At 42.7% G+C, this 14616-nt stretch overlaps 1 protein-coding gene across 28 annotated transcripts in view; it reads left to right on the top strand.

The window, feature by feature from the left end:
* Positions 1-1197: 1197 nt before the first annotated feature.
* The window catches only part of tcf7l2 (transcription factor 7 like 2), an 87575-nt gene continuing 74156 nt past the window's right edge, over positions 1198-14616 (top strand). For 11 of the 28 annotated variants that reach the window (XM_040039254.1, XM_040039255.1, XM_040039252.1 and 8 more), the window contains exons 1-3: positions 1713-1901; positions 2102-2168; positions 2369-2493. In XM_040039254.1, the coding sequence (XP_039895188.1) occupies positions 1713-1901; positions 2102-2168; positions 2369-2493 (381 nt within the window). Of the gene's footprint in view, positions 1902-2101; positions 2169-2368; positions 2494-14616 lie in introns of all 28 variants that reach the window. The other 17 variants (XM_040039253.1, XM_040039260.1, XM_040039261.1 and 14 more) reach the window with 10 other exon arrangements.

Below are 14616 nucleotides of genomic sequence, written 5' to 3'. Positions count from 1 at the left end.
TGAAAGGAGCCATGTTGCAACAGAGTGTAAGTGTCACCTGGATGTATGATGCAGCTCTGTTTCTTGCAGCTATATTTAAATTTTTTTGTGCATGTGTGTGTGTGTGTGTTTGTGTGATTACTCCATCAAATATTGGCTGTAAGAGAAAATGCATTTCCTGCCTGATGAGGTTCACCTCCCCCTCCTACTCATTTACCAATATGCATATATATATATATATATATATATATGTATATATATATATTTATAGATATATATATAATATAATATAATTTCTTTTGTTATTTAATGCATACCCTTAATGAATCAATTTTATTTTGAGAAAACTGGTAAACATTTTTCTCTTTTTTTAAAAACATTTTTTATAATAATTTTATGCAATGGCTTTTAGATGATAAAATCTATAAAATATAAAAAAAAATATGTATATCGTCAAATTAAAAGCAGTTCTCTCAACTTTCTTCCTAATATATGCATATGTGTAGTCTGCAGTATCATATAGCTGTCTGTGGTTGATTTTCTGCTAAATAAAACACAGAATTGGAGCATCTAAATCTGCATCAGTTGTTTGTGTCCAGCCTGGGTGCTAAAAGAGAAGAGAGAGAGAGAGCGAGAGAGAGAGAAATAAATAAATATATGTAGTCAGTCTGTGCTGCCAGTGAGGAATTCAGGTTAGTCCCAAAGGACATCACACCTGTCAAGAAAGCAGGATGCAATAACACCCTCCATCCCAAAAAATAGATCTGAGGAAACATTATCTAATATGATGAAAAATAGATCTAAGGACCTGACAAAGCAGATAAAATAGGAAAACAAGGTCGGAGTAATAGCTTTTATTCTGCCTTGATGGGCCTCTAGTAGTTAGTATGCAAACTAAGGACAGATCCAAAAGTAGGTTAGAGAATCTGAATGTGAAAGGATAGGATTGGAGGGGATAAAAAAAATAAAACTTTAATTTCAGCTATGATCTTAACTTTATTTGGCCCTAGTGTGGCAGACTGGTCGGGAACAGAGGAGTCAAACTGGTTGCAAACAGCCTGAGGAAGTACCCTCTTTTCATTTTTTTATTTTCATTTTTTCTTCCTCCCCCCTCTGGGAGACCGCCCATATGTGCGTTTAATCCACATTTGCAAGCAACTCCTATCTTCCTCCTATTTTACCATCACTGTCCTGCTCCCAAACTGCCTTTTTCCTCCTCACATGCTTTTTTCACCGCAGTCGTCCGCCGGCTTCCTCCAGCCTCCATCTCTCACTCTCTCTCTCTCCCCTCCCTCCCTCTCTCTCTCTCCTTTTTTTTCCTCCTATTTATGAAAACGTCACTTCAAGTCCCTCCCTGTTTGAATCTCATTAGTTTCTTGTGTGTTTCTCCCTGTCAATAATCCTGAATCCAGACTCTCTCTATTTCCATCCCTCTCTATCTGTCAATCAGCGCCGCCTTTGAACTGAAAACCACTCCGACCAACTTCAACTCACTCAATCCGAGCGGCTCGGCTCCTTCTCCGGCTTCCTTTTTCTGCCAAGATTCCCTTCTTTTTTAGTTTTGTACCAACCGCCAGAGCTTTGGAAAACGCCAATACAGACCCCAAACTTAAACTCGGACTTTTCTAGATCACCGAGATCAAGGTTTTTTTAAAAAACTTTTTTTTTGGTTTTTTTGTGCCCCCTTGTCTCTTAAAAAAAAAGAAAAGAGAAAAGATTTTTGCTCGGGAAAAATGCCGCAGCTCAACGGCGGTGGAGGGGACGATCTGGGCGCAAACGATGAAATGATTTCCTTCAAAGACGAAGGGGAGCAGGAAGAGAAAATTTCGGAGAACTCCTCGGCAGAAAGGGATTTAGCAGATGTCAAATCTTCTCTTGTAAACGAGTCGGAAACAAATCAGAACAGCTCGTCGGATTCAGAGGTGAGTTCAGTCTGTTTCTTCGCATGTTAGAGAAAAAAAAATCGGGGATCGATCGTCCCCCCGGCGCTGTTTTTAAGTTTAGGGGCCTACATTTACTAACACTGTAACAGCGGGTGGACTTGGAAAGAAAGTTAACTATCGCCCTTCACCGTCCGCTGTGCTAACTTTAACGCAATCCTTGTGTTTCATTGCATTTCAAGGCGGAAAGACGGCCTGCGCCTAGATCTGAAACTTTCAGAGACAAAACAAGGGAAAGTTTAGAGGAGGGTGAGTTTCTGCTTTATTGTTCACTCTTGTTTTTTATTTTATTTCTACCTACAACATGACATTATATGTGCCTGTGCCTCCGCCTTTTATTATGCAATTGCAATTTTTTTGCAAAAAAAAAAAAAAGTTCTCAAGGCCACTTTATAAAAAAAAGTTTTCTTCTTTCCCACAACCCCCTCTTCCCCCCCTCGCCATGTTAGCTGCGAAAAGGCAAGATGGAGGGCTGTTCAAGAGCCCACCGTACCCGGGCTATCCATTTATAATGATCCCCGATCTCACAAGCCCCTACCTTCCCAATGGATCACTTTCTCCAACAGCACGCACAGTAAGTTCATTTATTTACAGCTTGTATGTGCACACACACTCGTCACACACACACACACACACACACACACTGACTCCCCGGGTTAGGCGCCGAGGCAAAGGCAGACGCGGAGTGTTGTCACCCTGAAGTGCAGCCGATAAAAATGCAGAGCCAAGTTTTGCAAACTCCCCGTGAAGTGTACAGTACAATGGCATGCATGCGTGCATGCGTGCCCGCACGCGGCTCCCAGCCCGTTTGCCCTGGTCAGTAGCTAGCATGCTAACAGTGCTAAAGAGCTGCAAGTGGGTTAAAATAAAAGGAGAAAAGGAAAAACAGAAATAAGTAGGTTATTGTTATATGTCAGCTTTACGTGCACGGCATTTTTACCAATATTTTTAGCAACTTTTAAATCAAATGCACAAGCCCCTGTGAAAATTTTATTCTCCTTGTTATAATTTAATAATGATTATGACATTATTATTGTTGTTATTATCATTATTACTACTAAGGGTCTGCGTATTCTCCAGGCTTACAAGTGCATGTTTTTACTCTCCTGAATAATGCAGTTGGCTTGTGTTTGCACGGCCTCATCAAAAATGCCCTTTTTTCTAAATGCAACACCATGCATGAGCATTCAGGCCTTTATATAGCAGCTTTTCTGACACACTGTAAGCAGGGGAAAGCAGTGTAAAACCACACAAATAAAATCAATATGCAAATTGGGTTGGTTTTTTTTACAGAGTGATTTGCATGTGTCAAAACCTGTAAAGACACTATGTAAAAGATGCATGCGTGATAGCTTTCCCCCCCTGAAACATCAAGCAGTGCATTTTTTTCTTTTTAATTTAATTTTTTACTTTTTCTAATTATTCTTTCAAATGCGTGTGTGTGTATATATATATACATATACAGACATATATATATATTTCTATATGTTTGAATGTATGGTGTGATTTACTGATAGGAATTGTGCGAGACTGTGCTGTTTTGCATCTGCACTGCCTTTGCTCCCAGCGAGGAATCCATGGCAAACATGTGCCATGCAGTAAACCCATATTTATAAATAAATTCATGTTATTTATTTAAACACAATCAGCCATGCTGTAATTATGCCCACTTACTCATTTGCTCAGCACCTCGCCGGTCCCACTGGGCGATGGCAATCCTTAAGCAGCATAATTTTCTCAACCATGGGTGTTTTTTTTTTTTTTTTTTTCCTTTTTCTTTGCCCCCCTATTTTAAACGGTTGCAATTACAAGTCTGCGCTTTAGGACCTGTCATCTCATTTTACAAGGTTAAGGCAAAGACCAGGCATTAGGAAATGTGACCCTCCAACACCCCCCCGCCGCCACCACCACCACCTCAGCTCTGCCTAACGAAACTGATATTTGTTACCTCTTTTTTTTTTGTGTTCTCCGCACACCTTGGAAATCAACGCACATCTGACACACAATGCCTTCTTTTGTGTTTGACACGAATTATGCTTTTGAGTTCAACATGATCACCCATGGTTTCACATGAAATATTTCTTTTGCTGCTTACACAGGTTCTCTCTTTGCGTGCGTGCTTCTTTTGCACATAGGAGAACATTTTGCCATTCATTCTCTCTTAGTCAGCCAGCCTTTTTAACGCTGCTGGCTGGTATGTGGAATTAGTCACTCATTATTCTCATCAGCACTGACACAAACACACATTCACAACAACACGCATGATTTGAAGTGAAGCACTTCCTTGTTTCGATGGCAGAGTTTTGTAGTTTGCTGTCACACACTACTGTGTGTGGAGCGCTCGTTTCCTTGTGCTTATGCAGCAGTTAGAAAAGCAGTAAACTGTGTGGTATGGCTGGAGGATGCTGCGGCGAGACCGTATTGACCTTTGCCCTCTTAATGATGCCCTTGAAATACTATTCTCGGACATAATTGAGGAAAGGAAAGATTTTTAATTTTTTTTTTTAAATATATGCGCCCAGATTTATTTATTTATTTTTTTATCTGTTGTTTTCCTCTCTGTGCCGCTTTCCCTTATTTAAGGAAAAGTCATTACAAAATCTAAAAGAAGGAGGTGCTCGTTTGCAGATGATTAGGAAACCTTTATTACAGCTTAACCTACTGATGCACCTGGACGTGGTTTTTGACTTATGGTGGTCTTCCTACTGTACTGCCTCGGCCCCCTCTTGTCTGCAGCGCGCTGTGTGTCCAGCCATTAGCGCTTTGAAGTCAGCGGTCGCTGTAATATAAATCTATTAGACTTAAAGCTGGCATAAATAATTCACCTGGACATTGATTAGCTGTCTTGCTCCCTAACATGTCATGTAAGGCACTGAATATGACTGCTAGTATCATTAGAATGAGACTTTCTCCTTCATGGCATGAAAGGCTTTGATTCTCGCTGCTTTTACCTTCGCCTTTTCTTTTTCTCCACTCGGTTTTGGTGATGCTGCGATGCTGGTTTTTCCTTTTGCCTCTTTAAAAATTATTTAAATGAATACAATTGATTGGAAGTCTTACAGGTTAAATTCTGATGGGTTTAAATGTTTCCCATCAGCTGGCGGTGATTCTGATCTCCCTGGACGTCTTAACTTGCTTCACTTATTTAGTGTTTGCATGACTTAAGGAGGGGAAAAAAAGATTTCTTGCATGTGGCTATTACGATAGTTTGTCTGACCTCTGGGAGTCATAACCAGTGAAAATTTGTTTTTCCTACCACCTAAGCCCAAGGAGGCTCACAATTTAGTATCATTTAGCAATTTGACATGACGCTGTGCCCGGGCTTTAAAAGCCTTCCTGCCCTCGTCTCCTCCTCTCCTTTCCCTGCCGTCTCCCTCCTCCCTAAACCTCACACAAAGGCCTACTGGATCACTCGGTGCAGGTTGAATTGCAGAAGTGGCCTGGCTAGTTCACCCTGGGTTTTCTATCTCCTTTCCCCCTGTTCCCTTTGCTCTCTTCCTTTCTTCCTCACTACCTTTTGTTTCCTGCCAATGCTAACACTAGGCTTTTTAAAAAAAGGCGGCGGGTTAACTCCCGGTGCTGTGGGCTAACATCTACACCTCAACAGGTCTGTGGATGCAGAGGCTGAGGGAGGGAGAATGGGATCTGGGCGGCCAGCTCCCCTGCATCGGGGCTGCTGGGCTGTAAATCCACTGGCTTTATTTACTGCCTCGCGGACTTATGAATGTTAAGATATTTGACGCCACCCCTGGCCCCATAATTCTCCAGGCCTGGAGACTTTTGGCGGAGGTTTTGAGTTTCGACGTATAATTACGAGCAGTTTAAAAAAGAACGAGAAAGTGCACGGGGTGGGGAGCAAAACGGGGGATGAAGACACAACACTGTGCATCCAATACTGTGTTTAGAGTGGGAAGGGAGGAAAATAAGAAAGACGCTCCGAGAACCCGTGATGATTCTACTACAGGGCGGTGAAAAGGCTTTGTGTGGTTGAAACAATAGTTTTCTCCCCTTTTTTTCCTCTTTTGTTTCATTCGTCTAGTCACGCCAGGACTGCTCATGTTGCTGCACATTCACCTATTTTTTAATAAAAAAAACATAAATCTACTTTGATACGGGGTCCGACTCGGTCTTTTGTCTTTTTTTATTTTATTTTTAAGGAAGAAATAATGGAGGATTTTCTGGTGAGATTATTATAATCAACACGCATAAGTGCACACCACCTCCTTTGTGCTCACGTGCACACATTGCTGTGGCCTGTTATCTGTTATAAATGACACAGACAGTATCTTTCCTAAACATGGCAGCAGCATAAGCATAACAATGGTATATCATATGGATTATGTGTGTTCGGCTGTTGTAAAATGGATTTTATTTTTTTTTTGGCCGTGACAAGGGGGGAAGATAGTTTAATGCGGATTTAAGGGATAGGGCCCACACCTTATCAAATTGGCTTTACATGTTAATAGGGCCTAATTGGTGTCCGTGGGGGGTTTGGTGGCACGACGTGGCCGCATTTTGTGCCTCAAGCTGCAGAATGCACTCCGAATTTAGTTGGAAGGTTGCGCTCCTTTTGTCTTGCAAATCACTTTTGTTTACAAAGTATGGCGGAAGCGGCTCCCGCTCACTCTCTCACTCACTCTCCCCCATCTCTCTCTTCCTCTTCTGCATCTACTCCCTCTTTTCCTCTCACTCGCTCTCCGCTGCTTCTCTCATCCTAGGCAAGGAGAGGGGGAAAAGAAAAAAAGGTCCTTATTTTTCTTCGACTCAATAAACACTCATAAAAAAAAAAAGTACAATCTGCTTTGGATTTGAGGAGTTAAGTTAGAGAAAAGGGGGAGGCGGGGGTGGCTGGGAAGCAAAGTTTGGCACCATTAAACTAAAATTGGGGTCTGCTAGACATTAGCGGTGCACAGCACATTCTCAGAGCTTAATTAGTCCGAACTGTAATTGTTCATGGTCTGCCAATAGGAGTAATGCTCAGAAAAAGTGGAGTTGCACTAAATCGGCCCGGGGTTTTTAAAACAATAAATCACTCGCATATTTGTGCCGTGATTCAAATGGAGGCTCGACCTCTCCCATCTCGACATGTGGTAAATTGTAAAGTCAATGAATCGCAGATGTAGGGGTGGGGTGGGGGGATTGGTGATGGTGCTGAGGACTCAGAAAGAGAGCGAGAGAGAGGGAGTACAGTAAGGTTTTGTTAGTGCCTGGTGGATGAATGGAAAAGATTTGTGCAGTAAATATTTACCTTTTTATATATAAAATATAAAAAAAAAATTCTCCCTGCTAGCGGGGCTTAATTGTCTAATGCTGATGATGTTGGCAGGCTGAGCCGTGTGAGAGCTTACGCGCTCGTCGATCTGTCACTCCGCTTGAAACACCACAGAGGCAGGAGGAAAAAAAAAATCAGTCAGTTTGTGGGGTGTGTTTCTAATCAGATTTTAAACTAGTGCGAAGGGAGTAGTGGTTCCCTGGTGGCAGTGTGAGCTGGGTTTGGGTGTAGCAGCTGCAGTAAAGTCTGGTTTGGAGCTGAACCTTTTTTTTTTTTTAAATTAAATCATCGACTTTATTGCTTTTAATGTAATAACAGCTAATCTGAGGCCTAATTTTGCCTTCGATGTGACATTATGCCTGTTAATCATTATCAGTCTGGATATATATATGTATATGTTTATTTTTGCTTTTTATTCTTAAAAGTGAATTAATCCATTTATCCTAGTTTCCGTCAGTGAGCCACCAACACTCTGCTTTTCTGTGTCTGAGCAAAGAAAAAAAAAGGCATTAGTTAAGCAGCTGTGCACTGGGGTCCCTCTTACCCCAGCCCCCTGGTGTAACCCCCTTCCTCTCCCAGTTTACCCCCACCCATCCAGCCCCACCTCTTTCTCCAGTGCATTTCTATAGAGCTGAACACAAAGATACTACTGTACATCTGGAATGAAACTTGTGTCATCTGTTTAAATATATGCTAGCTCCACTCTTGGCCCACAGGGATTGGGGCTCCCTCAAACATGGAAATTAAATTATTGTGTGTGTGTGTCCATGTAGCCACACTTAAAATCTCTTATCTGTGTATGTTACCTTATTTTAGCTCAATGTATCCCGGTGAACAGCTCATCTTGCACATCCACAGCATTGTGGGCAAGTTCATGCTTAATATCAAAAGCAGTGTGGAGATATATGCTTGGGAAGCCAATATTTTCCCATTTTACTTCTTCCTCTTACAAAAATATTTGCACTGTTGGAATATGTTACCAACAATATACGCCAAGTTCCTTTAAAAAAAAAAAAGAAGCAAAGAAAAACAAAAAAACTTTACTGTCTCTTTATGGATTTTAAATTACTGAAGAGCAGCAGGGTACAAATGCAGGTGTTCCTAGGATGGAATGAACTTCTGAACTTATATGGAAGTGGCGATAAGATAATTAAAAGTGGTTGCTGGAAATTTTCTTAGCAGTGTTACTTTGCTGCATCCAGCAAAAGAAGATAAGGTTAAATGACTATTGATCGCATCTTTTTAGATATGAAGGTTATGGGTAGGGCTAGGATTAGCTGCTTTCAAGAGATGATTACCTGGAATTGGTATTTTTATTTTTTTCTATTTTTTAAAAGCGTCGTAATTACAAAAAAACATTGGAAATGTCACTTTTTAACAAGGCGGTGGATGCTGTGTATGTGCATCTAAGAAGGAAGCCACAGATTGTTTGTCATATTCCTTTTCCTCTAAGTTCATTCATAATGGGACCAGAGTGCTCCAGTAGTCAAATGAGTTCACCAGTAGCTGAGTGGGAGGGGAAGGGGGGGCTCAGAGAAAAGCGGGAAATGTGTGTTAGGCCTCTGTCTGTGTGTGTGTGTGTGTGTGTGTGTGTGTGTGTGAGTGAATTGGGACGGTGGGGGGGCCTGGGGGTCGACCGCACAAAAGCTGTCTGAATAGAGCGCATAATTGCTGTTAATGCCAGGGCAATGAGAGCAGCGACAGTTCCTGGCTAGATGTCCAAACAATAGTGCCCCTCGGCTTCACATTTATCTTCCCGTTTGGAGGAATGAAAAAAAAAAGGGGGGGAAAGAGAGGAACACAGATTGGAACAGGAGAGTTTCAGTTTTCATTCACGCCTGACGAACAGGCATGTGTTCATGTGCGTGGTTCGCGTCTCTGAATAAACCCCCCTCCCGCCCCGCCGCCCTATCTCTCGGCCCAACCTCCACTCCACGTTTTCCCTTCGTGCTTCCCATTCTCGTCGTCATCAGAAAATATTTGCCTTAAAAGCTCTGGGTGAGAAGGCCGCCGTGACGCTGGGAGGAATTCTGGTTGCTGTCGACCTTCTGTTTGGATTGCGGCATGTGTTTGGGAGGGGTCAAAGTGCACTGGCGCTGACATGCTTTTCGTTGACGAAGGAGCTTCCCCTCTCACCCCCTTTTTCTTTCTGATAGGGAGTGCTTGAGTATCCATTGGAGGTTGTTTTTTTTTTAGTAATTCCAGCTTGTGTGTGTGTGAATGCAGGGAGGAGGTGCCAAACTGCCATCACAGCTCCTAATGATCACGTTGGGCTAGATAATGACTAGCCGTGCCAGTGTGCAGTGAACACCTGTGGTACACCAGCCTTTTATGGATGTGGTACAATGTCCTGGAATGTACCACAGAAGAAGAATTTCATTCATTCATTCCAGTATCTGTTTTAAAAATACTTTCCTCACTTTTTCCTCACAAAAGTGGTGGCAGTGTTATTTAAATATTCACATCTAGATATTAAACATTAATTATACAAAAGTCTTTGTCCGGTGTTCATCCAGCCACGCGCAATATATTATGCAGATGGTTGTTTTTCTACCCAGTTTGTATCTGCAGCCTTAATGTAGTCAAGGGAATTTCAGTATGCAGATAATCTGTTCAAAATGGCTCAGATGGGAAGGAGGCACTTGTGTGTGCTAAACACATAATAGAGGAGTTTAAGGTGATAAAAGTCCAGTCAATGTATTTTTAATCTACTAATTAAACTTTTAATTGTAGCGGGATAAGCTCCAAGGAGCGTGTGTGTGTGTGTGATTATGTGTGTGTGTGTGTGTTTTGGAAGCGAAGCCGGTCCGCTAATGAGGTGATCGTCTGCTTGTTTTGTCGTCAGGAGGTGGTGGATTCATAACTCCCCGCAAAAGGTGAGGGAGGGTTTAAAAGTGCGAGCGAAATAAATGCATCTACTAATCTGCGGATTATGGCGGGATTTGTGTAAAAAAAAAAAAAAAAAAAAAAAAAAAATGTTGGCAAGATTATTTTAAAATGCACAAGGCTAATAAAATGTAACCTCCATACTCTGCGATGTGGTGCAACTTTAGAGTCTTTTTCTTTTTTCTTTTTTTTTTTTAGCTAGTTGATGAAGCAATTCCAGTGGAAAACAGATTAAGAGTAAATTCCCATGTTAGCTCTTTAACCAGCTGTTAGAAACCTATTTACACACAATAATAATACGCCTCTTTTAAAGAGACAGCTGTCGGCTTGCGTACAGCACTAGATAACATTTCATGAGAACAGCTTGTCACATCCACACATGGCCTGCACATGGGCACTGAATTGCCAGTCATTGTGCAGGTGATGATATTTGGAAGTGCATATATATATATATACATATAAACTTCTGCTTTTGCAAAAATTAATTATATCTTTGACCAATTTTTAAATAATAAGATGGATTTTTAATTTTTATATGGCATAGCATATTTTTTCCCCATTATTTTCTTAATGGCTTCAGTTTTAAAAAAATAAATCCCCCCTCCCATCCCTTCCCTGGCATTCTCAGTATTATGTATTCATCCGGGCTCCAGTGAGAGGCCAGTGTGTCACCAGTGTTCAGGGTCAATTCCAAAAGTGCACAAATTGACTGGTGGAAGTGAATTGTCAATTGTCTTTCTCCCTCGAGGGGTCAGAGTGAATGGAGAGGCTTGTTTGGACAACTGTCCTGAGGTGAGATGTGTGGCCTTCTCTGTCCAGCCAGAGGGGATGGACTGATGAACGGACAAGAGAGCGGGGAAACGAATGAACAGCAGATAGGCAAGATGACGCTGTGGAGGTAGAAAACAATGCAGTCTCGTCCCCCTGAAATCACAGTTTTGATTGAGCGGATTTGGTTGGCAACTCTTGATGGTATCCAGTGGAGGCACTGACACAATAGGGAAGTAATTATCACAGTCTTCCTATAATAAAACCAACACTGAATGACGCCTGGTCTCTGTGTTAAATATTAAATCTATTCCCATAACTTAAATGTACATAGTTCTGCACGGATACTGAAAATCAGGTTATTCCAAAAGTTTATTTTTTAATTTTGATCCCAGTAAAACTCAACTAAAGTCCACAATTCATTGATGGATCAACACGTAAGGCAAGATATGTTTCTAACTATTTGGATAGTCATATGTATGACTTTTGCATGCTCTACTGTGTGGGTTAAATTGTTCCGCTAAAGCAGATCTTTACTGTGCGTTTATTTCGAGAACTATTCATTTTATTCTTAGATGGAACGTAGTTTTAGTTTACTGTCCATTGGCATGCAAACCAAAGGTTCATTTTATAGATTAACTTTGAACCTGAAACCACCAGTTCAGCCATAATGAAAGTTGAGATTAGAGGCAGGCATTACTAAGCAGGTTTGGCCTTTGTGTCATGTGATGCACGTCACAGTGTACTTTAGAACTAGGAGGTGTTTTATCTTCACTTTACTGCCTCCTCTATCTTTATTGGCAGCCACACTTTGCATATTTCGTGTACCAATAAAGATAAATTTCCTGCTTTATCATTACAGATGGCGTCAAATGGTTAAGGTCTGGCTCGGCGATGTTATGATTTTAGCTCTCAGGGTGGTCAGCTAGGACTACAGCATTCAGCAGCATGGGGAGCATTTCTGGAAGATGCAACCTGTTTTGCATGTTGTATAAAAGCCCTTTGTCTGTTGTGGATGACCCTTGCTGTTGTAAGGCCTGTATCTGTCTCTGCTCAGGCAGGCAGGCAGGCAGGCCTGCAGTGAGGATGCAGCAGCTGGCCTGGGCCCAGGCACAGGAATGCTGTGTGTGCTGTTTAAACACTGGCTTGTCTCAGTGCAGGCCTAGAGGACTGGAGGGAAGGAAGTTGCAGCATGTTTACATAGCTGAATTGTCCGTTGCCCCCCCCCCAATGGCTGATACACTTCTGTTCAAACATCCACAAGTGTGGAGATGACCCCCGTTGATGCCGGTGTTCACAGCTCTGCCTTAACACTTACTTCTTTCTCTCTGAATGTGTGTGTGTGTGAACACTGAACACTCATAGCCAGTACTTTCCTCCCTGCTGTGGGTGTTTGCTGTTTTAACCTGGAGGCTTGGATAATAGATAAAAAGTGTTATAAGGGAGCATTTATCACACTGAGAATGGCAACAAGAAGAGATATTCAGACAGATGAAGCGATAGAGGGGAACCTCATTGCTTCAACCAAGGTCCTATCCAAGCAGGGAGCCAGCCATTGACATACGGTGGAATTGTCATCTAATTGTTGTTTGAATTACCTGTTATGATCCAATGACAAATCTCTCACACTCTTGCCATCAGAGCGGAAAATGCATCCGGGGATTGGCATGATCTTTGTGAGTGTGTAAACCTGGCTTCAACAAGATGGATAAATGCAATTACTGGACAGACCTGGAGAGGAGAAAATCCATTTAAAGCCCGTAAAGCTAAGCAGGGGCCGTGCTTAATTCATTTGGCCAATTTACGGGTGATGTACGAGTGTCAGGGCACATTAGTCAGGCGGGGGGAGAGGTGAGTGTATGCTGGCTCAATGGGTTGGGTGTATTTTCTTTCTTTTTTGGGGAGGGGGGGCTTTTTGGTAGCAGAGTCTCCTTGAGACCGGGTTCCATGCTTTCCTCCAGACAAAGCCAGTGGAGCCTGGACATGGAAATGACAAAAAGATGCACTGAGTGGGAGGGAAGCGGGATTGCTTTGCAAATGAGGTGGGGAAATGTTGCTTTGGTCTGCTGGGCAGCAGAGTGAGTACCGGCATGCTTTGCCATACCAAGAGCTCAATCAGGTGCTGTCAGCAACCCTCGCGTCCTACAAGTTAAACGACTGATTTTTATATAGAAGTGTAAACGCTTGTGACCAGTGTTGTTGCCTAGTTTCTGTTTGTTTTTTTTAGTTTATTAATAGTGCCTTTGCAAACACTTTCGCAAACACTTTAATTTTAGTTAAAGATAATGAAGGAAGAGCAGACTAAAGCGTTAGAGGGCTCTGTTCATTTTGATCCCTGCTGACTTTGAAACTCTCTCTCAACTCTTTACTTTCAAAATGAGTTATAATTACATTGTTTATCTAGACTGCAACCGGTTCACCTGAGAAATCTTTGCTTTTGGCCTGTGCAGTGTTTGCCTCAGCCGCTGGCAGTCTCATCCGTGTTACTGTTATTATTTTATCCTGGAGGCACTTTAGTCTCCCAGTGCTTACATTTTTATTTCGTCTGTGCTTCTTGCGCCGCGTAGACCGACTTCTGTTTATCAACTCTTCCAGTGCATTGACATTAGACGTCTTTACTCTGCTTAGTCTGTTACGCAGCCATTGTCTTGGTGGAGCAAAACCACTCAACGGTTACACAAGCTGAGTGGTATGCAAAAACAGTGGTTAGAGCCTCGCCGGGCGGGTGAGAGGCGTTGAGGGAAGCTTTGGTTTACGGCTTCAAGCCGCAGCCTGAATCAGGGCAGGGTTAGCTATCAGACAGAGAGACATGTGAGGCTAAGACCTCTCTCACTATGATGCAGATGCTTTTTAAGTGGTTGGGATCACACTTAAGTGCCTCTTGGGTTAGTAGATTTGGATTGCCAGAGTGTATGTGTGTGCACTCGGTGTCAGGGAAAGTGTGCGTTAGCATATGTCACCTGACTGCCAGGCAGCCGGCCTCGGGAAACCAGAGTTAGTGTGAATGCCGGGGCTTGTCAAAGACAGGTGCCACCACTGCGGCCCATGCCTGCCACACAGCAGCTGGGAAAAGACTGCAAGGCCCACGGTCAAGTGTGGGCCATTGGGAGATCGCATCAGGCTAGAATTCCAGATCAGTGGGGGGTGAAATGGGCATGCCTCCCTGCAGTACTGTGGCTTCAAGGGTGATGTATGCATGGTGCATAGGCTTCTCTGTTCACTTTCTGCAGCCAACACTGTTTAAAGTAATGAAATAATTTGTAGGTCAAATTTCCACTTCCTTCAAACATGTCTGTTGCATTGCTCTTGATGATAATCTAACACCGAAAGACATGCAGTGGGTATTTGGGGTATAAATTTTGAGTTGCACATACTGGCTACCATCTTGTCCCCTGCTCCTCAGCCCCTTCTGTAAATGTCTCTCGACTTCCTATAGCAATGTGAGGATTGGTGTAGTGTTGTGGCACAGTGGTGCAGCTTCTTTCCCGAGCACGGCAACTGGAAGCCTCCCCCCGTCGTCTCGGGGTATCGTGGGGTTGTGGATGTGCCTGGGAGTCATCACTGTAAGTCCTTTGAGCCTTCTGGGGGAAGTTTCACGGACCCTTTCTTCTCATTTTCTGCACTTGCTTTTGGGATGACTTTGAGTCCTGAAAACTCAAAATCCTGTGCTGTAAATATGCAGATGTAGTCATCGTTTTCCCCTGATCCGCCTGCTCGCTTCTTCCCAGATGCCTGCCTCCCCCGTCCTCATGGGAGAACAACTGCTGGTTG

This window comes from Simochromis diagramma, unplaced genomic scaffold (assembly GCF_900408965.1).
Source record: "Simochromis diagramma unplaced genomic scaffold, fSimDia1.1 OVJJ01000402.1, whole genome shotgun sequence".
Taxonomy (NCBI): Eukaryota; Metazoa; Chordata; class Actinopteri; order Cichliformes; family Cichlidae; genus Simochromis; species Simochromis diagramma.
This window is presented reverse-complemented; position numbering and strand designations above follow the sequence as displayed.